This window comes from Pseudoliparis swirei, chromosome 7, assembly GCF_029220125.1.
Source record: "Pseudoliparis swirei isolate HS2019 ecotype Mariana Trench chromosome 7, NWPU_hadal_v1, whole genome shotgun sequence".
NCBI classification, from domain to species: domain Eukaryota; kingdom Metazoa; phylum Chordata; class Actinopteri; order Perciformes; family Liparidae; genus Pseudoliparis; species Pseudoliparis swirei.
Window position 1 is genome coordinate 10713959 of NC_079394.1, and position 25829 is coordinate 10739787.

The 25829-nt window shown below is 46.1% G+C and overlaps 1 protein-coding gene across 6 annotated transcripts; it reads left to right on the top strand.

Moving 5' to 3' along the window:
• Window positions 1–727: 727 nt before the first annotated feature.
• Window positions 728–25824, top strand: mtmr3 (myotubularin related protein 3). 6 transcript variants are annotated; one of them, XM_056420082.1, is made up of 22 exons: window positions 728–921; window positions 1746–1837; window positions 2626–2701; window positions 3418–3474; window positions 4753–4842; window positions 5958–6074; window positions 8793–8875; window positions 10550–10716; window positions 10821–10917; window positions 11226–11339; window positions 12942–13132; window positions 13447–13575; window positions 13728–13839; window positions 15296–15491; window positions 15747–15932; window positions 16116–16286; window positions 16511–16638; window positions 17074–18568; window positions 18984–19088; window positions 19240–19328; window positions 20636–20657; window positions 22140–22239. In XM_056420082.1, exons 4-22 carry the CDS (start codon window positions 3472–3474, stop codon window positions 22149–22151), a joined length of 3507 nt encoding a protein of 1168 aa, XP_056276057.1. In that variant the 5' UTR covers window positions 728–921; window positions 1746–1837; window positions 2626–2701; window positions 3418–3471; the 3' UTR covers window positions 22152–22239. The 6 variants fall into 6 exon arrangements, with proteins under 6 accessions (XP_056276057.1, XP_056276050.1, XP_056276056.1 ...); XM_056420075.1 differs by having other exon boundaries at window positions 729–921; window positions 20636–20662; window positions 22140–25824; XM_056420076.1 differs by lacking the exon at window positions 728–921 and adding an exon at window positions 956–1162 and having other exon boundaries at window positions 20636–20662; window positions 22140–25824.
• Window positions 25825–25829: the final 5 nt, after the last annotated feature.

A 25829-nucleotide genomic window follows, 5' to 3' on the forward strand; every position in this document is an offset into this window, starting at 1 on the left:
TCCAGCAGTTGAGCTGAAACCTTAAATATGCTTGAGACTCACTGTTGTTTTTCATTCTCTAAATTGTATTTTGCCAACACACTTTCCACCACAAAGTGCCCGTGTAAACGTCAGAGGACCACTAAGTGCACAGTTACAATATCTGCATTACTTATCAACATACTGTACCACTATAGGGTACATTAGAAGGATATGACAGCTCTGATGACACTTACCACATCATGATTAAAGGGCTGTGTGGAGTCTGATTACGTTAGCCCCCTTTGAGAAACACACGCACAGCTACATTAATATAAATGCTATTATTTGTTTAGTTAAAACGTTAGAATGTTTAAAAAACTATACTGATTTCTAACAGAAAGTTACATTTTGTATATCATTTGCATGGTTAGGCCAGAGAGAGGATGAAGAGACCTGTTAAGACAGCGCAGATAATAGGAAGAAAAAAACAAAAGAAGGTAAAAAAATATAAAATATGACTTTCTATCTCATAATTATGACTTGCTATCTCCTAATTATGACTCAGCAAGCGGATTTTTCGTTATCTCAGCTAAAATGTTTTTTATTTTCTCTGCCGGAAATGTGCTTTCATAGCATCGTGTCCAATAAATTACAGTTATTCGGGCAGTCTCGGCCAGTGTTTACATGATCGTGCCGCATGTGTGTCTGAGCCACGCCCCCTCCACCCAGAGGATTGTTGTGACGCGGTGACGTCACCCGCTCACGTCGGGGTTCTTGGGCTGGAGAATTCGCGGCGATGGCGACGACGGCTCGGTGCTGGAGAGGGACGCAGTGAAGCTGGCCTCGGCTCGGATATGACGAACACGTATTTCGATCGAGGTTCATTCGCCGTCAGTAATATCGCACGGGCTTTCGGATGAATCGTTGGCTGCGAACTTCCCGTGCCTCCGTTCCCTCTCGGTGAGTCCGCCGGTTGTGGTCGCTTTTGACAGAAGGCCTCTCCGCTTTGGGTTCCGCCCTCCATCTCATAATAACAAAAACAGTAGCTTCAGCCGCTACCGTTAGCTAGCCCGCTCACTGGCGCGGGTCTCTGCGGGGTAACACTGAGCGCCGTGCAACGCAACAGCACCGGTGCACTCGTGCATGCTGCTTTCTATCCCAACATCCGGGTCGGACTAACCGCCGGCTCGCGAGCGGAATGGTAACTATGCATTAGCTAACTGTTGACGTTAGCTCGCGTTAGCTGCAGACAGTCTAGCTCAAAGCTGTCGTGGACGTTAACTTACTCTAAAAGAAGGACGAGCAGCAGTGAGGTTGACGTTATTCAGCTAGTTACTTTTGACATGTCCGTTGTTTAACTCGTATGTTAACTGAATTATTCTAATACATGACTACTAAACGTTAGCGAGCTTAATTGTTGACGTTGTGTTAAAGTTATCTCGTCTCGCCCTCTGAAGACTATTCAGAATCGTTTGGTGTTGTTTATGGGTATATAGTTAGAGCTTATTGTGTTAATTACCCACGCCACTGTTATGTCCCCACCCAATGCTAACTTGTTAACGTTTCAGCAATCGATAGTTGAGTGTTTTCTTTTCGGACGCAAAGTAACGTTATGTGCTCGTAAACGTCCACGCTAATCCTTCTGAGTGTCTATCCGACCGCGTCGATGCGTCTCTTCTCGCGCTATTATTTTGCAGTCAGTCAATTTATCGCCTCGGTCGCTATTTTGAAAGTTGCCCGCATCGGTAGCTTTGTAGACTGAGGCTTTCTGTTTGATCATGCAGCAACCTGCGCTGCACGGCGGCCTGTCGCGGGACAGGAGCACCGTTACGGCTCGAAGGGGGCCGGTGTTACGAGCCCGCTGCGGTAAACAGAGGTGCGTGTGTGTGGGTGTGTGTGCGGGGCAGATATGCTTTATCAGGTAGCACCGGGCAGTAGAAGCTGGACTCCTCAGTCAGGGAAGTAATGACACCCCCTGGCTGCTTCACTCCACTCTGAACCAGCAGGCAGCTCCTCGTCTGACTTTTCTGTCTCAATTCTGCCCTTTGGAATCGTAAATCTTCCCGAGAAGGTGTGCTGAGGTGCTTTGTTGCTCACTCCCCGGTCATTCTCAGATCAGATTTCAGTTTCTGTATGACTGGCTGACCTTTACAACTATTCGTGGGCCTGTATGCTGAGAGGTCTCTCCACACGTTGCCTGTTTTGAAAAGAGATGTCGGGCGATATCACAGTACATTCTGTCATGATGTCAAGAACATTTGGATTTACCTGCACACATAATGTTTCCATTGAGCTGGTACATCTACCTTCCATGAGCTTGTATTGACCGAGCGACAGGGGTTTGAAATGTATAGTATGCATGAATGTGTTTTTTGTTTATTTCTGAACTACAAAGCCATTTAGCGGGACGATACCGTGCCTGTATGTTGGCTCGACTGACGATCTAGTGCTTCAATATCCAATTGGCTTTTTTCCATTCCACAACTGAGTTTAAGTGGTATCTCTGAGCTCATACGCAAGCCACTCTGACCACCAGTGCAGCTATATTTGCAAGTAAATCAAAAGAGCTTCTGTAGCGTGAATGTCTCAGTGAAAGAGTCTGCTGCTTGTAAGGAAAACCATCCGCTTTATGATTCAGTTGCACATTTGCCTTACTTTTCACAGATTTCCATGTCTTTCTTGTGAGAGAATCCAAACAGGATCATCAAGACGACTCATTGTCCGTTACTGATTGTCTGCGGTAAGTCTAAAAGTTAACTCTCACAACCGATTTTTATTTGACATTTCCAGCCATCTGCTGTTCCTTTCCATGTGGCCTCCAGTATGTTTGTCCCTCTTTATTATAATTGATGCAACTGAATAACAGCTTCACTGAAGCTAGCCAAGTCTTCCCTTCTAGTGTCATTTCATGTAAGTTGATGTGCGATTGGAAGTTTTGAACATGACTGCTCAATCGGTTCATAGCTTAGACCCGTTCCCTGACAAAGTATTTACACATCCTAATACCTGCGAACAATATCACAAATACAATAAATCAGCAGTTGCATCTCCCTGCTTTGTTTTTCTGAAGAAATCCTTTAAAATCGGTCCGCATGAAGTCTAAACATAGCAACAGATGTCCTACAAGTTAGAGAAGGCTGTTGGCCTTGTTTATCGTTTCCTGGTATTAATTCCAGCCAGAGTAGATACAGTTGTTGACGGGATTCAATGTGCTCTTTTGGGGCAACTAGTAAGGTATTTGGTGAATAAAAAACACAGGAATTACATTGTTTATTGGTTGAACATGCATTGTTTTGGGGACATTCTATATTTTATTTAATAATACATTTTAACATGTGCGTCATGAATTTAAGTTGTGATAAGTCCACATATAAGAGGGCCTTTGTGTCCCATATATAATTTATATGTCAGCTGCTCGAATAACCTCAACGTTCTGTTTTTTCTTTTTCTGCACAGACTGATCCAGGCAGGAGTTCCTTGTTGGGTGACCCGCTCTCCTTCTCAGGGGCCATGGTAAAGTACCGTCACTTCATGCATGCTTTGGACAGTTACTGCTGTGTGTCCTGTGGCCTGGGTGCATTCTGCAGGATTAGAAACTCTCCCATCGATTTTCACTTTCAATCAGCTCTGGTTACCGGGATGCAGACAGTCAAATCAGCTGCAACAGTATCAAAGGTTCTCCAAGGCTGCTGTCTAAGCAGGGGAGCTTTGAGTGTTGTATCGTCGCATCGTGACATAACCACTGGATCGGATGTGTCGCCTGTTGATCGATGACTGTCTGAGTTTTTGTGTTCTTGGCCTGCCGCTGTGTGGCAGCTGCCCCCTGGCTGGCCTCAGCAGGCTGCTCCTCCAACCGCGACCACTGTGTCTATCGGCTCATGCTGACTCGGCGTCTGGCAGAAAGTGCTGCCGCTGTCAGTTATCTGCCATCTCTTTCGGCCACCGTAATCTTTCTTTGCACGGCGTTCAGACTGAACTCTGCTCTGGCCACACGGCACATGGACTCTTGTTGATGTCTGTCAACTCAAGGTCATTTTAGTTTTTGATCAGTTTGCCTTTGAGGACAAAACCACGACTCTGCTTGTATATTCATGCCGCACATTCCCCACTGATAGGCACCCTTTGTGAAACATGTTGCGTAACACCACCTCAAAACATTGGGCCACCATGAAAGCCTGTTGATGAAAACTGCCTTTTAAATGAAACGGGTGCATAATTAGATTTTGTCAACCAGAAATTTGATTTAGGCTCTCCCTTTTTTTTTTTCAGGATCTCGTGTAAATGAATGACCATTTCTAGTTTTAGAGCGACTCTGGCGTCTGTTATTCGGTGGCGCGGCGTGATTGTAGTAAATTAGCCTGGGTTGCACATTACAGTCATGTGGGTGGGAAGGAGAAGACGTTCCTTCAAAGCAGCAGCAATGCAGCGCCGTCACTTTAAATCAACTCTCTGTTACAATAAGGGTTGTGACACTTCCGCCATTTGTAACATTAATGTGAAAGCCAATCAAAGCTGGGGAGATGGAGGCAAAGTGGAGAAGTAGCACTTCATTTCCCCCTTTTAGTTCGGTTTGAACTCTCCAAACCGTTCCTACAGTGCAGCTTAGTTTCCAAAGCTGTGAATGCCACTGTCGGGGTGATAAACCAGAAAATACTCAGCCAGCCTTCCCTGGACAAATGTTTTAAAAGACATGTATGAACTAAAGAAAGCAATATGACTGAAAGAAGGTTGTAGTTGTTAAAGTTCATACCAGTTCAGTAAAGAGTAAAAAAAAAAAAAAATTCTCTGCAGGAGGAGATGGGGCAGCAGAGCTTGGAATGTATCCAGGCCAATGAGATCTTCCCCAAAAAGTCTCCCGTTCTGGAGGAAGAGAACATGCAGGTGGGGAATCTGCCGCTTATCTTGTGCTGTTAAAAAAAAAAAAAAAACGGTTAACCTGACAGTCATGTGTTTATATGTGGGTGAGTCTCCCCTCTGTAGTCAGTTACATAATCGCTGTAACAACACGTGACTTAAGCTCACTTTCAGTTTAACCCGTCTCAGAAGCAAAGTCTCAAGTCATGTGATATCCGAAACGCTGTAATCCGACAGTAAATAGAAAAGTATTTCAATATCTGTTATTCAGTACGTCATACGCTCATGTTTTGCGGCCTAAATGGTCATAAGCTTCTTTTTTAAAATAAAGCTGTTGTGTTCTATAAAAGGTTTACTAGTTTATTATGGAAAAAGTTATCGCTGCTGCGTTATACAGGACTGTCTCAGAAAATTAGAATATTGTGATAAAGTTCTTTATTTTCTGTAATGCAATTAAAAAAACAAAAATGTCATGCATTCTGGATTCATTACAAATCAACTGAAATATTGCAAGCCTTTTATTCTTTTAATATTGCTGATTATGGCTTACAGCTTAAGAAAACTCTAAAATCCTATCTCATAAAATTTTAATATTTCCTCAGACCAAGTAAAAAAAAAGATTTATAACAGCTGAGTGTTTGTCAAGGCTCAGGAAACCCTTGCAGGTGTTTCGAGTTAATTAGACAATTCAAGTGATTTGTTTAATACCCTACTAGTATACTTTTTCATGATATTCTAATATTTAGAGATAGGATATTTGAGTTTTCTTAAGCTGTAAGCCATAATCAGCAATAAATCAGAATAAAAGGCTTGCAATATTTCAGTTGATTTGTAATGAATCCAGAATGCATGACATTTTTGTTTTTTTAATTGCATTACAGAAAATAAAGAACTTCATCACAATATTCTAATTTTCTGAGACAGTCCTGTATATGTGATAACCATATTTTTCCTTGCAAGAATGAAATGTATAACTGGCCGACGGCTGCAGTGAATATAGGTTGATACAACTTGTAAAACAGTCATGATGAGCATATCTAGTAAAACAATCGCTCCAATAACCGCCCTCCATGCTTCACGATCTGCTGATCGGTGTGACTCAACCGCGTGTATGACATGTTTTTATCTCCTGCTGTTGCTAGGTGCCCTTTCCTGAGCTGCATGGGGAGTTCACAGAGTATGTGGGGAGGGCAGAGGATGCCATCATCGCCGTGTCCAACTACCGCCTACACATCAAGTTCAAAGAGTCCGTCGTCAACGTGAGTTACCTCTGGAAAGTGAGCGTCGAGCCTCAAGGTCACATCTGGTTTAGCGAATGTCTCTCAAAGTAGTCGAAGAATTAACCGCGTTGTCTCGACTCGAGGGCCCGCGTGAAAGTGTGTGTTAATGCTTTGTGAATGGACGGAGTCGGGCCCATTGTGCCAGCGCCGTGGTGGCCGGGCCATTCGAAGCTGATGTGCACCGGCAGCACATGGCGCGTGACTCTTCATCACTTCTGGTTTTACACTCGCCTGCCAATGAGCTTTCTCTCCGCTCTTGCCGTTGCCTTGGTTTCTCTCTCTCTCGCTCTCTCTCTCGCTCTCTCTCCTCTCTTTCCACCTCTCTCTCTCTCTCCACCATGTTAGAAATGAGAGACTGGCCTTGTTGCCTATAAGTGTGACCCCTTTTCTAAGAAAACGTCCCACGGAAAAGATGTTCACTTAACGAGTTATTTCTTATATTTTAAGTAGCTTCTTATAGTTCAACTACTAGATTGAGAGAAAACCAAGACTTAATTCATCCTTTTGGCACAGCACATACAAACATAATAATAACGTACAAATGAATGAATATATATATACATACACATATATATACACAAGTTCCTACTGTATCTTCTATTTTGTGCACTGAAGGGTTGCATGGAATTGTGGTACTGGGAAAAAAATAATACATAGTTGTTAAGTGTACTATCTCTCATAATCTATTTATATCCTATTTTAAGTATTAAGAAATCGCACTCCGAATGTTTGAGGAAACACGTATGTTATGTTCAGATAACCAGGCTGCTCTGCCTCTGACGCGTGAGAGCAGCCAATCAAGAGCTTCGGGGAAAGCTTTTGGCTGTTTCAGTTCCTTCCCTCAGAACTTATCATCTAAAAATAAGAGAAACTTATTTCTTATACCCTTAAGAGTTGATAACCAAAAGACCAGAACCAACAATGAAAAGCTCCTCTCAACAAGTATTGTCTGTGTTGTTCCAAAGCGACTTAAACAGTGAGACAGTGGAGGGGAATGAGTTTGTGTGTACAGTAGATCAGAAAGAAATTTTGACCCTGGTAGTTATTTTTATTTGGTCAGCTTTAATTTGTGCGCTGCGGAGCCGAACCAGACTAAATAGTACACAAACTAAACACATTTGACCGTGACTGGGACAAGGTAAAGATGAAGGCAAGTTGTTGTCCAGCTGTTTGACTTTAACGTGTAACATCTGAGTCTTTTGTTTTGCTTATATCCAATCAGCTAAAGGCATGACAAATATTTTTATTCCTGTATTGGTGTCAAAACTCCGGCTTGCAGTATTCCACGTCAATCCTTATTTTCAGGGTATTTCTTCTCAGTTACTTTATATAGTTTGAAAACAGTAACAAGTACCGAATCCCGAATGTTGGCAGTGCGTCAAACTGCTCAAAAATGATGCCGTGAAGTTAGTCGAACCTTCACATGTATGAGATGTAGTCGGTGGTTCTGATGGTTGCATCCATCTGTTTCCTGGGGTCTGCTGGCTGCCCGTCACACTTTGCAGAGGTTAATTGGACCTTCACGAGCCCCCGGGTCTTGGCTCGCCCTCAGCCTCTCTGCGCTCACGCTCTCTTCACACACATTTGGACGGGCTTGCCGAGGCGTCTGCATCCCACGGCGGAGGTGTCGGGAGCTCACACACATATGGGGGGGGGGGGGGGGGGGGGCGTAGCTGCAAGAGAGCGAGAGCCCGTTAACAAGCATCCTAGGAATTTTGAAGTCGGCCAGATTAGGGCTGTAGATTAGAGGGCAGGAATTAAGTCGTGGCAGCAGGATGCTCAAACATCCGGTGGTTGCTGCTCGTGCAGACCGAAGATAGACGTGCATCACTCACATTGTACTTCTCTCTGTTTTTGTTTTGGATAGAGTTGTTGTTGTTGTGAGGTGTCAGTAAGTACTCAGAAGAGCGGCACGAGGTGGAGTGGTTGACGTGTGTGTATAATAATCGTGTGGCTGTCTGTTAACTGCCTGGAGGAGTAGAATCCTGGTTTGTTTATCCTTATTTAACACCAAGTGCAAAAAATATGTGTCTGCAAAATGTATCCAGACAGGCGTTAAAGCTGCAGATCGACCTGCTGGCTGGCTGCCGACTGCATGGACTGTGTGAACAGCAGCTTGAGCCACACCTTTCCATGAACCCCCGCTGCGCTCAGCTATTTCCCTGCGGTATTCAAAGTAGTCCCTTCAGTCAAAAGCACATGACAGTTTTGTGCTCTGAATGATATTTGCTTATTAAAGATAAGGCGGTAGATCTGCGCCAAATGGGAAATACGAATGCAGGCTCTTCTGGATCTTGTCCCGAGTGTTTTTGTGCTCCGACACTCAAAGTTAAAAAAAGATAATGTATATTAACAGGGCTCAGGGAGATGTGATGTGAAAAATTTATGAAAATGCACCTGAACCAATAATATGTGTGACCTGTATATTTGTAGGAGCATGTGGATGAATGGTGTTTTTTCTCCTTTTTTTCATACAATGAAATATTTTAATTGAAACGTGAAATTACAGCACTTGTGACGGAGTTACTGTCGACCACCACTAATTTCCTAAAACTATCGTCCGTTGCAGTCCAACGCACGACTTGTACTGACCGCATGCGTTTGGGTATATTCAGGATTTATTCGTCATGCTTGTTGACGTTGCCTTCAAAGTGTGACCGGGTGAAGAGTTGATGCTCCCACTCTTTCTCTCCGCAGGTTCCTCTTCAGCTCGTAGAGAACGTGGAGTGTCGGGAGATGTTCCAGCTCCATGTCACCTGTAAGGACTGTCAGGTCGTCAGGTAGGACCCGTCTTGCAGCCTAAAGTCATTCCTTCTAGTACCTCTTCATTAAAGGGAAAGGAACATGTATATATTTTTTTAAGTTACAGAAAACACCAAATAACAAAAGATCACCTGCATTTATTCTGACATTTCTCACAGAAGTCCAGATGCAGGATGGTTTAGGCGTTACAATTAGCTGAAAGGACGAAGCCATGAGGCGTAGGTTGCTATGGTTACCACTTAAACATGGCACACACTACAAGGGTAACAGAGGAATCCTACAGCCAGACACTGTATGTTTGACCCAGATGGGCCCAGAATGACCCGAAGCCAACAGGACAGCTTCACCAAGAAACACAAGGAGGTTTGTTTCTACTGAACACAGAGCGACTAAAACTGCCGGCGGCAAAGAGCCGTCAGCCGTACAGGTTCATATCGTCGTCGTCCTTCACCCTTCAACGCTTAGTCCAAGTCCCTTTCTGTCAAAACTAAGCACCTGTTTTTTTAAAACCCAGAAAATATAGCTGGTACAATGTGGGCGAATAAAACAACTAGAGCTGAACCCAATGTCATTTCTTTATGTCCAAGCTTCTATTTAGGTTTTCCAACGCAGCTTTAAATGTCTGCCGTCAAATGATCATCATCAGCCTTAAAAAACTCAAACGAAATCCTCAATTTGAATAGTAAAGGTGCGTTCACACCAAAAGCGAAACTATTTTTTCCCATGAAAGGTCAACGTACAGACGCGCGTGGCTGCGATAGACACGTTATTTTCCCGGGCGGGGCGTTTGGGGCGACGCGTTTTCAGCGGCGCAATTTTCTCCCGGAGTTGAAATATTTCAACTTTGAGGCGGTCATCTCGCAACTCGGGCCAATCAGCTCTTGAGTTCCGCTCTCGTAGCGCTGGAAGCGGAAGTCTTTCAGACGTAACAGTAACTTCATCGGTGAAAGTGACCGAGCTGAGTGAGCCTACGGGTGATGTCATGTTTTAATATATATATATGATATTAATGTCATGAACCCAAACACCAGGGCGTTAGTGTGTGGGATGTCCACAACAAGTATAAAGCAGAACTAGCGGTTAGTTATTCTGGTGGATGAAGGAAATGATAACTGTCTCTACGGAGACGAGACACAGAGATAAGCCCCGCCCCTCGCGGAGCGTCTCAACGCTTATGGCTTGAACACAGCTAATGGTCGAGCGAGTAAGAAAATAGTTTCGCTTTTGGTGTGAATGCACCTTTACATGGAAATACAGCATGTCAGTACGTGCCTCCCTTTGTGTGCAGTGTTGTCAACGTTGTGAATAAAGCTTCAACCTATTTGGTACAGCTCGAAAACAGCACTTAATGACGTTTAAAAACTGATCACAAGAACACATTCGTTATTAACGGCTATTTAGCTCCAGAATTCACAATGTTGAGTTTTCCGTACCTTGAGGAACACAGCGAGGACGGACCAGCCTGCTTTATGGGATTGCGACACGACCTTCCATGAACTGAGCATTTCTAGAAAGAGAGGTAGTGATTTACTCTTTGATTAAGGGATATATGTGCTGTCCACATTTAACAGTACAGGCAAGTATTTGCTCAAATCTCAGAAGTAATTATCGATACGTGTGCCAGCCTTATACTTTGATTCTGTTTTGTAGCTTGATCACGGCGTAACGTTGGCCTTTGCGTTGCTCCCCAGGTGTCAGTTCTCCACCTTCGAGCAGTGTCAGGAATGGTTGAAGCGCCTGAACGTGGTCGTGAGCCCTCCCTCTCGCCTGGAGAACCTCTTCTCCTTCGCCTTCCACGCCTGGTGTATGGAGGTGTACGCTGGCGAGAAGGAGCAGCACGGCGAGCTCTGTCGACCAGGTAGCCCCCCCCCCCCTCCACCCTCTCTCTCTCTCTCGCTCGCATGACCCCGGTAGAACCTCTGCTCCCTTCCGGTCCCATCACGGCATCTCTGCTCTATGTAGGGGAACACGTGACTTCCTGGTTCAAGAACGAGGTTGAGAGGATGGGCTTTGACACCCAGAACGCCTGGAGGATATCTGACATCAACAGCAAGTTCAGGTAATCGTAGCTTTCATTCAGAAGCCCTGCTGCTGTGTTGATTTCACACCACTGCCAGCGAGAACATGGGTCCTTTCTTTGTTTTCATTGGCAACCAGCACAAGTCAGTGTGTGTGTGTGTGTGTGTGTTAGACAGTGGGTGTTTGTGTTCTTGTAGTGCACAGACGCTACACCCTGGGCTGATAAGAGCCCAGCCCAGGATTAGGTGTCTGTAGACGGAGACTTTAGTTGCTCCATCGCAGCCCTGTGGTGCTCCCCCTTTCTCTTGGTTACATCTTTGCTCCCTGCGTGTCCCTGTGCTCCGCCAGGCTCTGTCCCAGCTATCCTCAGCAGCTCTTGGTGCCGGCCTGGATCACTGACAAGGAGCTGGAAAATGTGGCCGCCTTCCGCTCCTGGAAGAGGTTTCCTGCTGTGGTTTATAGGTCGGTGTGTTTGAATCAAGGCAGAAGGTCAAGCTTGTTAACTGCCACGTGGCAATGCGTTCTTTTCTTGATATGATTGGCACTTTTGTTTGTGAAAGGAATTAAAACATCTTCAGATAAAATCTTTATGGCTCATAACAGTGTCTCTGTGAGTCTCTGTGCACAGGGGTTACTTTTGTGGGGAAAACCACAGCTACCGTATTTTTTGCACTATAGGGCGCACTTAAAAGCCTTTAATTTTCTCAAAAAACGACAGTGCGCCTTATAATCCGTAGCGCCGTAACTTTGGATTAATTCTGGTTTTGCTTACTGACCTCTAAGCGATTTTGTGTGGTACAAGGCGCTCACGGCGCTAAGTCAAAATGTTTTAGTACGACTTTGGTAAACTACAAAGCCGCACCGCTTGCAGCATTACGGCTACCGTAGCCAGGAGCGTCGCGGAGTAATACATACTGTGCTTCACCATAATGCGCGCCCATCTCACCGATGCTGTCAAAAACCAAGTGAAGCAAACTAATTCGGAGCTTGCCATCATTCCAGGTGGATTAACTAAAGAACTCCAGCCGCTAGATATTGGTGTCAACAGGGCGTTCAAAGTTAAACTGCGAGCTGCGTGGGAGCAGTGGATGACAGAAGGCGAACACACATTCACCAAGACAGGGAGACAGCGCCGGGCGACTTACGCCACTATATGCCAATGGATCGTGGATGCCTGGGCTAAGGTATCAGTCTCAACTGTGGTCCGAGCTTTCACAAAGGCGGAATCATCACTGAACTGCCAGCTAACTGCAACGACACTGACTCGGATAATGACGAGGGGAATTCGGGCATGTTGGATGCCGTAATCGCCCAACTGTTAAACTCGGACACTGAAGATGAAGAATTTGAAGGATTTGTGGACGAGGAATAAACTGAAAAAGTGAGTGTATTGTGTTGTATTTTACGTGTTACAACTGAATAAGGTTGGTAGTTATTGTGAATACGCTCATTAACGTTTGAATAATGTTGAGAATTATTGTGAACGCGTTTAATAAAGTTTGATCGACTGACTTATCTGACTGTTTTTTTTCCGCTTAATGCGCCTTATAGTCCGGTGCGCTTTATATATGAAAAAAGATCGAAAATAGACCATTCATTGACAGTGCGCTTTATAATCTAGTGCGCCCTATAGTGCAAAAAATACAGTACTTGATAAATCCCTCCAGGCAACATTGGTCAAGTTGTCTCCATTCAGAGTTTGTCAACACACGACTTAACCAATGAAATACGCTGCGTCATGGCAACAGTACATTATGCCTGTTATATTTAACAAACAGTGCGTGAGAACCTTTTTTAATTTTTGTTTTTGGACAACTACTTAAACCACAGAATGGAAACTTTGTACGCCTGTTTTGTGCGTCACAGAACCCGAAATAAACAAGAGACAAAGTTTGAACAATTAGGACCTAAATGATTTCCTAACCCACGTCTCAGTTTTACTGTATTTGGCATACTGTAGCAGCAAACTGTATTATCTTCCTTTCAATAAGAAATAAACCATAGTCTTCTCTAAATTTCACTTATGTTTTGGCTAACTCCTCCCCCGTTGCCATCCCAACATAGGCACCCGACCACTGGAGCTGTGATCGCCCGCTGCGGTCAGCCAGAGGTCAGCTGGTGGGGCTGGAGGAACGCCGATGACGAGCACCTGGTCCAGTCCATCGCCAAGGCCTGCGCCGTGGACGGCAGCTCCCGCAAACACATTTCCAACGGCGGCTACACCAACGGCACCGACCTGCCTGACACCGACTTTGGTAAGAACTCACACCGTAGGCCTTCCTCACCCTCTCACTGACTGACACGCAGTGTACACACACTTCCAGCTGACGACACATCTACCATCACACACAAGAGGATGTTACCACAACGTCTCGCCATCTGCACGAACAGCGAGTCTGAAGCAGCTGACTTTAACACTCGCAGCTCTCAGTAACTGTTCATGTCGAACCCATTCTGATGGATGGAACTTATTCATGTCTGCGGGACTTCTTGATTGTGATAATGAAGCCCTGCATGCATACAGCCTGTACTGAGACGTAATCTTTGCTGTATTTGATGTCTGTGTCAGAATCCTCCATGACCAACAGCTCGGCGGTGACGTTGGCCACCCAGCCCCACAAGTTACTGATCCTGGACGCCAGGTCCTATGCTGCTGCCGTAGCTAACAGGGCCAAAGGGGGAGGCTGTGAATGTCCAGGTAGGTCTTCTCAGCTCGGTCCCTGGTTGCAAGCAGAATTAGGTCGACTGGATGCTGTGGATTCTGGAGCTCAGTTCACAGCAAATGTGATTGTTCTGTGTGCGAACATGAAAAGCTAGTTTTCTTTCATAATGTTTTTCCTCCTCTCCCAGAGTACTATCCCAACAGTGAGGTGGTGTTTATGGGCATGGCCAACATCCACTCCATCCGCAAGAGTTTCCAGTCTTTACGTTTCCTCTGCACTCAGATGCCTGATCCAGCCAAGTACGTTTATTTGTTATGCCCCCCAGGAGTGCCTCTGATTTCCGACAGCCGGAACTTTAAAGCTCTGAAGGCTAAAACTATGAAACTCAAAAGTTTGCTGCGACGGTCAGTACCTAGTAATCACAGCTGGCCTTGGCTATACATCTGTGCTTAATTTAAAAAACCTGGCCCAACTCCAAAGTGGAGGATTTCTTTCTGCCTGCACTCCCTGACTCAACACTACAGCGATGTAATTGAATTTCTCTGGTTTAAGAGAAAGTTTTTGAAATTGATTCGAAGATCCAATCAGAGGACAATAACGGACACAAATCCTCCCAACTCTGGATCCTAATCCAGCATTTCTTGACACAAACATACAGCACACGTACATATACCTTTGTACTTTCTTTATTTGATTATTAGTTCAGCAAACTTTATGCAAAAAAACAGAAGGTTGCACACATTTTCCCCTCCTTTGTGATATTCAGATATGTTGGGCTGTGTCCAGCCCGTGTGTCCGAGGCCTGGCCGCCAGACGCCGGCTAGTTTAAAAAGCATGATAGAACGAACTTGTAGACTTAAAATAAACTGTCATAGACTTGTTTGTTTATTTCACACAAGCTGTGTTTAGAGACGATACAAACCACACATACTGGTTCGGATAATAACTCGGATACATCAAGTGAAACATGTGCTCATAATTGAAGTAGATCAAGGTGTATAATAATAGTAATAATAACACTTTGAATTTATATAGCGCTTTCCTCGACACTCAAAGATGCTTTACATAAGGCATAGACAAACAGAACTAAACTAAAACAAAAACTGGAGAAGATACGCAGAGTGAGTCATGGAGTGGAGGGTGCTAGCAGGTGAAGCGAGTTTGAAGAGGTGGGTTTTGAGGGCTTGCTTGAATGATGATAGAATGGGAGCCTGACTGATATCGGTGGCTGCATGTAATGTTTTGGAATATTACCGTTTGGTGCTGAGCAGGTAGTGTCCAGTGGCTTTATCAGAGCTAGTTATCTTGTAATTGTTGGTTGAAGTGGCCATCGCCGCCAAACGGCAGGCACGGTCAGCAGCTAGCTGGTGAACATGGTTGAGCACTTATCAGAAGAGTGCAATATATTATATTAATGTTTGACAACTTCAAAAAGATGGGAAGATGTTTGTTCACAGCTTGTTTCTGCTTCCCTCAAGTGGCCAAAATAAGTTATTGCAGATTTAAATCCAGAGGTATGCATTATGCTAATACAGGCTTAAAATAGGAGCATTATATTTATAGGAGCATTATATTGATCAGTTAAGACTTATTTTCCTCATATGAAAAATATTAAGATGGTATATTTACCGAACATTCTTACATCATGGTGGTGCTCTTAGCTGTACAAAGTCAGAGACATTGCTGCTACCTAGATGAAGCTATACATGCCGTACTGTGTACTCCTCTGATGTGCTTTGTTCTGTGTGCCTGCAGCTGGCTTTCCGCCCTGGAGAGCACCAAGTGGCTGCAGCACCTGTCCCTGCTGCTGAAGGCGGCGCTGCTAGTGGTCAACGCTGTGGACAGAGACCACCGGCCCGTTCTGGTGCACTGCTCTGACGGCTGGGACCGCACGCCTCAGATCGTTGCTTTGTCCAAGGTGCTGCTGGACCCGTACTACCGCACGATTGAGGTACAGAAGACTCTTCTGCTTCCAGTTGCATCACTGACCCTTGCTACCTTTGTCAGATATCCTCTTTTACAATTTTCGGGGTGTGTTCCCATGTAAACTCTCCCTACCATCGTCATATGAGATGTAATACATGGGATATTACTAATGCATCTAGGATAGAATTGATACAGTAAAAAAGTTGTGTTCACTTTTGAGAGAAAAAGAAAGAACGCTATCGTTCCATCGAGTCAAAGATCTGGCGACGTCTTTGTGCAGGGCTTCCAGGTTTTGCTGGAGACCGATTGGCTCGACTTCGGCCACAAGTTTGCCGACCGCTGCGGCCACGGAGAGAACTCTGAGGACGTGAACGAGCGCTGCCCTGTCTTCCTGCAGTGGCTGGACTGTGTTCACCAGCTGCAGAGGCAGTTCCCATGCTCCTTTGAGTTTAATGAGGCCTTCCTGGTGCGTACAAAGTGCGGTGTCTGAGACCAGATGCTTCAGAAAGCTGTCATGCAGTAGTGGAAGCCTCTGATTGAAGTGCATCCATGTCCCTTCCTGATTGTGACCTCCTGTCATCTCTGCTCTTCAGATCACACCTGAAGTGTGTTTCCAAGGCTCTACATATCGGTGTGTGTGTGTGTGCAGGTGAAACTGGTGCAACACACCTACTCCTGTCTGTTCGGCACCTTCCTGTGTAACAGCGGCAAGGAGAGGGAGGACCGCCACGTCCAGGAGCGGACCTGCTCCGTCTGGTCGCTGCTGAGGCCGGCGAACCGCGCACTGAGGAACATGCTGTACTTCTCCCACTCCGAGACAGTACGTCCTCTGTCTCTCACTGTCTGAAGTGTTGAGCCTTACGTTATCCAGGAAGGGGATACTGCCCGTCCTGGTTTAAAGACAAAGGATGAAATCACGTTAGTAATGTTAAAGGAAACGTATCTGTGGAATTACATATTCAGACTTGTTTCCGGATTATTTTACTCCTATAATTTGACATTTCTTCCGATTACACCAAGTTAAGTTTGCAGCTGTTATTGCAGGTTCTCCACCCGGTGTGTCACTTACGCAACCTGATGCTGTGGACGGCGGTCTACCTGCCCAGCTCCTCCCCCACCACCCCCTCAGATGAATCATGCGCCCCCTACCCTGAGGATGTGCCCCTGGGCAGGTGAGCCTGGCGCCCGACCCCTCCCCCCTCTTCCTCCTTCATGTAAAATAAACTCGGGTCATGGACTCCCACAGCCAGGCGGGCCAGGATTTTCAACTCCACTGCTTAGACACTCTGCTCGGGCCCTCCCAGTCACAGAACCAGTTGTATGCTTTGCTTATCGTGCGTCTCATGACAGTCATACCATCAAGGAAGAGCTGCAGGAAGTGGTTTCATTTCAATGATGGCATCATTTATGATGACTAGCTCTAAGTTAGAGTCTAGGTCTGAATGCTTCTCCTTCATTATGTTTGTGCTGCATGTGAGACTCACATCATTTATTTGTTAGCTAAACATTGTGTGATCATCTGTAGATTCATCACCGGGTCTTAAACCCATTATTATGTAAGGAAATGCGGTTTCCTGAGCATAATTCTTCTTTTGTTTGCCCTCCAGACGTGCGAAGACTCGCTCCTTCGACAACTTGCCCAGTGCATGTGAGCTGGGAAGCTCTCTGGCGCCGAACCGCCGCTCCAGTGACCCGAGCCTTAATGAGAAGTGGCAAGACCACCGGCGTTCTCTGGAGCTCAACATGGCAGCGGGGCCCGAGGGAGGGGGAAACCCGGATCAGGAGGTGCGGCCTAACGGAGTGGGGCCGCACCCAGACGGCGTCGACTCTGAACTCGAGGACAGCCCGCAGCCGCGGGGCTCGCACTCTGAGCTCGGACAGGAAGCCTCTGTGTGCACAGTAGCAACAGGAGAGGAAGCAAAGGAGGCGGAGCTCTCTGTGGTGGTGGGCGTGGCGGAGAACCAAACGGAGAACATCCTTCAGGAAGCCACTAAGGAGGAGGCGGGAGCAGATGTTCGGAGAGAGGGAAGTGCTGCGGTCAAACATGTCACTGACACCGTTGAGTCAGAGGAAGTAGCTCAAGTCGAGGAGGAGGATGATCGGTGTGCTGAGGTCAACGGGACTGAGATCCAGAGAGAAGCACTTGCCAATGGTCACCAGCCGGTAAATGGCGTAATGGAAGCTGAGGAGAATGATGCGCCTCCCCGTCTACCCACACAGACGGCAGAGGAGCTGGAGCAACAGGCAGCTGAGGACGTAGAGATCCCTTCTGTACAAGAGGAGCGTGCACATGGACCCAGTGCGTCCGTTTCAGATGAGCCAGAACAGCTTGCAGCCCACAGAACTATTACCAACGGCTTTGTGGACAGGTCGCCTGAAGAGCCCGATGGAGCTGAGGAGACCTGCCCTGACCCCGGGGTCACAGAGCCAGTGGAGGAGGTGGACAAGAGGGCCTCCCTGATGGAAAGCTCCACAGAGACTCTCACTGAAGAGGCCTGCAGCAGGATGGAGCCCCCCCCACAGCCACCTGCTGGGCCCACTCGTCAGCCCTGCAGTGATGGCAGGAACCAACCGCCGTGCTCCAGGAAGGAGCAAGGGGTGGAGGCAGGCGAGCACGGCTTCATCAGAACTTTAAACGGGGGCTGCAAGCGACCCCCTGTCGGTGCCTTTCAGTGCGTCAGCGCTGACCTCAGCGGGGACGGGTTTTATAATGGCGACAGCTGCGACGGGGAGCCGTGCGGAGGACACCACTGGGTCAAGGGGAACGGAGAGCGGGTTCCTCTGAGTCGACAGGTGTCCCTCGCGAGCTGCAACTCCCTGATCCTCTATCCACGAGGGAGCTGCTCCCAGCACCGCTGGTGCCACGCCCTGCTGGGCCGGGCCGCCGTCAGCCCGGAGCAGCCGCCGCGCAGCCATCTCGACGACGACGGGCTGACCCTGCACACGGACGCCGTCCAGCAGAGGCTGAGGCAGATCGAGGCGGGACACCAGATGGAGGTGGACACTCTGAAGAAGCAGGTGCGGGAGCTGTGGAGCCTCCTGGAGAGCCAGCAGCAGCACGCCGGCGCCCACCGGTTCAACGGAGACACGGGAGACGAAGCGGTAAGACGCTGGCAGGCGCACCGTGAAACTGACCGACCAGCTGCTTGCCTCCTGGGCGGTTACATTTAAGTTGGAACTTGCAGGGTTCGTACGGTCATGGAAAACGGTCATTTCCAGGCCTGGAAATGTAATGAAAAAAACTTAAATCATAAAAGTTTTGGAAAAGTCATGGAAATCTGTTATAATCACATGTTCATTTACACCGAGTCTGAAATAATTAATGTTTTTTTAAAGAAAGACGCTCAAAATATAAGCCGGCATACGCTCTCAATACGCACAATTTTCTAAATTGTTCATGTTTATACCGAGATTTCAGTTTGGTCATGGAAATTTGGTTTAAAGTCCTGGAAATCCATTGGTCAAAATGTGTAAGAACCCTGAACTTGAGCATGATGGCCTCCTCGCCTGTGTCCAGACCTCCATGACGGACTACAACCTGGACCCCGACTGCCTGTCGCGCTGCAGCACAGAGCTGTTCTCCGAGGCCAGCTGGGAGCAGGTGGACAAGCAGGACACGGAGGTGAGCAGCCGGGCCGACGTCGCCATAGGGAGGGAGGAACCACACTGTTGTTTGTAGCTCGCATGTATGGACTTCAGATCTCTTGGAAATGTCAGTGGACGATGGTTATTGGTTGGTGAGCTGTGAACTGAGGGGAGTCCGTACATTACAGGTGACTCGCTGGTACCCGGACCATTTGGCAGCCCAGTGTTACGGCTGTGAGAGCAGGTTCTGGCTCGCCGCCAGGAAGCATCACTGCAGGTATGAACTGAGGGTCATCAAAGCTTCAGCCACTATCCCTGTCATGGACCTCTCCTGTTTGTCCTTTTGAGGCTTTAAGAGATGTTTCCTCTGTTTAAGCCCCTCCCTCTTCTGTTCAGACTTGTGTATCCAGATACATCCAGACTGGACTAGACTAGTTCACACTCTATCGTAATAAGTCTTAAATTCATTGTGAGTGAACCTTTCTGGTGGGATTTTACATGTCATTTGCGTTTCTGCAGACCAGAGCTCAAAATGTGATCGTCGACTAATTTGTTGCAAATTGTTTTGAATATGCTACTCGTATAAAAGATTTCAGTTTATCGTCCAGCCTTCTCTCTAATAATGACTTATTACGGCAAATATGGTTAAGACGATCACAAGGGTCCCTTAAAATGTTTTAAATGTCCCCCAAGACGCATTTTAGTCCCGTGTCCGGTCTGCTCTCTTATTAAAGGACCACAGCGGTGATTTAGTTTTGCATTGACACAAAGTTGTGAGAGACAAACTTAAAAAATGGTCCAGAGGGAGCAGAGGCTGCGATAGACTTTCGACTAGGATGGGTCTAAAAATGCTGAATCCTACATTCCCCATAATGCAACTCAATTATCTGTATTGCACCAGCCCTGCATGTCCTCATAGCTTTGAACTCCACACCTGCTGATTGAAATGCAGGATTTCTATTACCCATTGATTTAAGCCCAAACTGAGATAACCCGGATGACATCATGATGGCGTCGATGTAGACATAATTTCATTTATTGATTGGTGTTGAATACGAGTGTGTCGTCCTACACTGATGAGCCCAGACATAGCTGAACAACTTTGACCAATCAAAGTGTCAGGATATCGTTTGGAGATTTGAGGTGAGAATGATCTTTTGCTTCATTACCACATTTCCCGCCACCTCTGATCGGACTGAGAGGTCGACGGGTGAATCGGGCTCCTTAGATCAGACGGTTGATGGTTCGGGGGTCAACTCCAATGGATTTAATCACTGATCACAGATATTTGAGTCGGATTCATGTGGATCATCCAGAGGGATCTGGACTGCAGATAAAGCTGTACTCAATAATCTGGAATTAAATAATCTGTGTAAAGAAAATCTAAATTCCCGCCATTCAAAACACAGAAGTCTGAAACAGTGCAGCAATGCATTTCATGATTGTAGCGATCTTCGATTTTCTAGAATTTAGAATGACAAAATACTTACTGTCACACACATCTTCAGCAGGAAGTGTGTGAAGTGTGTGACGTGTTCTCCACTGCTCAGGCAGTTCTTATCCGTTGTCTGCCCCTCTCTACAGTGGCAGGGAGCCTTTCCAGGAGGTCTGGTGAGATCCGGCTCCCCTGTCCCCTCGCCACACCCTCCACCCCCACCCTTTTACCCTGGCATCACTGCACCTTCCTCCCCCTAATCCCTCCGCTCCTCCCCCTCCTTCCCTGTTGCATCTGGTTTCCCTTCATTCTGTTCTAGTTGTTAGAAACTTTTTAGGGAAATCTCTCCATGTCTGAGATGTATTGACCTGAGTGTGCGTCCAGCTGAGCCGATGTTTACAGTCAGATTAGTTTTTCTGGGCTGTGTGTGAGCAAGGTGCCGTCAGTGGGAGGGAGGGAGGGCTGTGATTGGTCGAGGGCTGATCGTTATTGCACCTGGAAAAAATATTCTCTAAATACACAAACAAAATGGGGACTTTCTCACCAGAACCTCACCCCCCCCCCCCCCCCCCCCCCTTTACAACACAACATGGCAGCATGCCAGCCGTCTGCCTCTCACCTCCCAGCAGCACGGCGTGGCACCGGAGACACGGAGTCCCCCCGCTGCTGTAAGACGCGAGAGACTCGAGAGTGAATTACATCATCTTTTCTTTAATCCTAGTTTTTGTGTGTGTGGCCTTACATCTTAATCTGAGCCTGGGTATCTACAACCTCCTGTCTAGTGATGGTAACGTGTGTCTTTCTGAATAATCGAGTTAGCACCACTGAGTGTGAGCACCTCTGCTAACCCGGCATGTAGTGGGCGTCACCGCAGAGTGGAAGTGACCACAGGATGGAGGGGGGGGGGGGATTGTGATCAGACGGAGCAACGACAATCATGTTTGTTTGTTTACAGGAGACACATTTCCACATCCTGTTCTTTACATGTGGTTTAAATGATCCAGGCTAACCTGAAGTTAGTTTGTTAAAATGATAACTAGTTCTTAAATCCATCTATTTCCAGTACATCAGAAGTATTTCCTTTTCCATTGTCTCAAAACTATTGAAACTCATCAAAGCGCTGCACTGGGTAACATTTGACACATTGTAGCTTATTTTAAGTCAACCTCACATACTGACCACCCCCCCGCTGACGGAAACACTCACAAGTGCTCCAAAGATATATAATTCCCAGGATGAAAATAGTCCTCACTGCATTTACTTTTTTTTAAATCCTGTTAAACATTTGTTAAAAACATCATGAATGTTATAAATAACCACATTTTGGTCTGGTTACTCTCGGGAAAGGAGTCATTTATATATGGGATTAAGTAATTGTAGTAGCAGTGTATAGATGACTATTAATGAGTGTTTTACAGGTTTGAGCCGACAATAGCTCAAAGCCGCTCGAAGCCAGCTTTGAATTCATAACAAATCTAGACTCACACTCGCATGTTTCACTTGTTCGACAATCAAATCAAGCTAACTCGGTTTCCCATGTGTGAAGAGCAGAGCCCGTCGCACATCTAGAGGGCCGTGTGCAAAGGAGACGCACGCTGACGGTAGCTCTCGGTCTGGGGGCTCCGGCAGTGACCCGTCTGTGCTTCTCTGCAGGAATTGCGGTAACGTGTTCTGTGCCAGCTGCTGCGACCAGAAGATCCCAGTGCCAAGCCAGCAGCTTTTCGACCCCAGCCGCGTCTGTAAGACTTGCTACGGCAGCCTCAAGCTCAGCCCGGCCCCCCTGGACCTGGACCGGGAGAAACCCGTCACAGCCAGCTCCAATTGAGCCTCGGAGCACGGGGACGAGCAGCCGGCCGCCGACACGGGAGCACTGCTAAGGAAGAGCAGAATGTCCCATGGACTTTGTGCGAGTGTGTGTGTGTGTGTGCGCCACAGAGATGGAATCTAAGATGTATATATACGGAGGATGACGTGGCAGAGGAGCTGAATGACGTGTTGGTGAGATGCCGAGCGCTCCTTGAAGGTGGGTGTGCACAGGGGCGGTGTGAATGTGTATGTGCGTGTGCTCAAATGCACACATTTGCCACACACATGGATTGTGGCGGTGACGGCAGAATGGACATCCTGGTGCCGTGGGCCAGGAGGCGGAGTCTCACTGTGCTGCTGGAGTCTCTTGGAGCGCTTCGGTCCATCGGATCATTTCTGCTCATCCAGACTCTTCGTCAGACTCTTCCCTCCCATCATCTCAAAGATTGGACTACTTTACCTTTTGAGGATGCATCGTCAGTAGCAACATGGACAATCTCCCGGCAACCCCGAGGAAGTCAACCAGCGTTCACACCGTCTGGGTAGCTGATGGTCACAAATGACAATGAGGCAAATCTGGACGGGTCGGTTCACCCAAATTGCAAAACTATGTTACCTCTCTTCCTCCGGCGGGGTCTAACCGGGAATACAATTTGCTTTTAAGTAGTTTTGAGATCTCATTTCTGAGATTTCTGCTGCCACAGGAGGATTCATCCAATCCTTTTACCAATTCATATGTTCTGTATTTTATCAGAATATAGTGAAATGTATATATTTTTTACATTTGAGAACCTGACACCAGAGCCTGTTTTCTGCAATTTGTCTAGTCGATTATGAAATAACACATTTGTTGTGGCTCACAGTGCTGAAAAATAGCTCCACTGATTTAGTAATAACCTTCCATACAGTTGGAGGATCTACATTATATATATATATATTTGTAAAAACAATTTTTGTCCAAATTGATGCTGCGGCGGCTGATATATGTATCTTGACTTTAGTGTTTTTCAAGCTGAAGGTGCGATAGATTCTCCAAACTAGATCCTTCCTCGCTGGTCTCCTCCCACATCTTTAAACGTTCTCGGCCTTCTGCTTCTCCACATCCTTGGAAAGACAACTCTGATGACATCATATGCATTTTTTTTAGACTTGATCAACACCCTTCTACAACTGTTTACACTGGCTGAGTCGTACGTAAACAGATTTGTATGTGGAAAAAAATTGTTACAATATGTACCCATTAATAGATAATCCACAATTTTGTAATTTTGGTGAACTGGCCCTTTAAAATCCTCTTAGCTGAATCTCAATTTACATACTTGGAAGAAAAGAAGAAAGTGTTGTGGAGCATCTGCATCAGTCTGTTAATGAGTTGAGTTTCCACCCGGTGACTCGGCATCCTCCAGGTTCAGGGTTTCACGATGTTTGTCTTTCTCAAAGTACTTCTTTTGAAAACTTTTCCCATTCAGTGTGGAGAGGTTATTATTATTATTATAATATATTTTTTAAATGTAATGACCCATGTGAGTCTTAAATAGGACTAGTTAGTGATCTGTAGAGCAGGCTTTGAAACACCCGACCCTTTAACAGCTGCTGGCCGCTCGGCTCTGAGTAATCTCTCCTGTTAGCCATACCTTCATGCCCTTCACTTTTTACCCAGCAGGCACTGGGAGCTGAACACGTTTCAGTCTCTCGGTTGAAATCACGCGCAAAAGTTGTGAATTTGACACGTTTTACATCAAATTCCTAAGACAACCTATTCTCATTTTATTCAGTGTAATAACTTTATCTGAGGGCGCAGTCCACCATGACCTCACTTGTGAGCTCCGCTGTTCTAGTCTGAACAGTTCCAGGAGCGCAGTGGCGACAGAAAGGGCTCTTAGGTATTCACACGTCTGTAACGCCCACAAGAAACACTTCTTGCACACGCACACACACACACACACACACTGTTTTGTAAAATAAATGAATAAAATAATATATTCAGATACCTATATAGCATTTAAGAAAGATGTATAGAATCCTTGAATAGTGGCTCACTTAGTCACAAAAAGTTGTTTTTTTTAATCACTGTTTTGTTATGTTATTAATTGCAGAAAAAAAACACTTTTGCAACCTGTCGAAGACGACGGGTGTTTTTTTTGTTTTGTTGTAGCGACGCAGGGTGTCCTGTCTTTATGCTGCAGTGGTTTTCCCGTTTAAATGCGATCATTATTTTTAATTTATTAAAGTTTTGTTCTTGCTGAATTGCTGTTTGAAATCCAGACGATTCAACATGCCACCGGATAATCAGCGTTTACTGAGATGAGGAGCGAGAGAAGGTTCTGATCTGTTGCCACGGCGACACTCGGCATTTCTGTTTGCGTATTGATGGCAGAAGAATCCGTGGCGGGGACCATTTCCATATTCAGAGGGGGGAGGGGGTCGAGTCACGTGTCATGTGACAATTCAGAATGAATGTACAATGAGTGTCTGCAGCCAATGAGAAGTCTATGCACAGAGAACAGAGGTCCAAAACAAGCAGCCTAAACCCAAAATAATATCACATGACGCCATACACACTCATCTACAAACACTACCTCTACTTTGTACACACGCTTGTTCATGCACACACAGATTCCCACTGAGTGTGACTTTCCAGATATACATCATGTAGAACGGCCTTTTTGTTTTTTATTCTATTTTATTCCCTGTGTCAGCGCGAGCGTTAAGGTGCAGCACACAATCGGCAACTTTGGTTATCGGTGAGATCTTTTAATCTTTCTTCAGCAGAACGGCCCACTGGTGCCAGATAGTCGGGGAGGTTCATACGGGATGATGAAGTCTTGACTATCGGAGGAAATGCATAACTAACTGAGTGACCGCATGATGCCATTGAATCGTACTAGAGCGACATCACTGATCATATCTGCTGTTGGGTTTAAGTGACCCAGTGGGCAGGTGACGTGTGCAGAGGAGCCGAGGTTAAAGGTGGACAAGTGACAAAAATACTTGGACAAGTGATGAGCAACAAGAGAGGCATTAACTTATCAAACACTCATTTACAGAAATAATTTTTTTTAAATTCAACCCACATCAATTCATGTTTTTTTGTCATCTGAAGAAATTTAGAGAAACTGATCCTCAACCAGAATATTGACTGAACATCTGTATTTTAGAATTGTGATGTAAAGCTGGTTATTCTGGACCAGTGCTCCGATGACCAGATGATTTACTACAAGGACTCACGCTCCCCCAAAGTGTCTTAAGTCATACATGTTGACGGAAAATTGTGTGTGTGTGTTGGGGGGGGACTGGTGCCAAGCAGGTCTCTTACAAGGGGTTACTTTTGATTCCTCCCCCCTTCTGTTTGATAAGCACTTTGAACCTCCTCATGTCTGTCGGAGGAGTGTGTAGCTGTACAACATAGAAGTCTCCTGTACCAACCAGTGCTCCCGGTTCAGGCTGAATATTTTTGTTTTGTCGGATTTACTTTAAAGAGCATTACATTGTTGTAGAATTTAAAAAGGAAAAATAAACTAGAGAAACCTTCTGATA

Coding starts and splice junctions, on each gene's coding strand:
- mtmr3 (XM_056420075.1), top strand. Junction 8,876..10,549: donor AAGGACTGTCAGGTCGTCAG/GTAGGACCCGTC, acceptor GTTGCTCCCCAG/GTGTCAGTTCTCCACCTTCG. Junction 19,329..20,635: donor GCCAGGAAGCATCACTGCAG/GTATGAACTGAG, acceptor CCCTCTCTACAG/TGGCAGGGAGCCTTTCCAGG.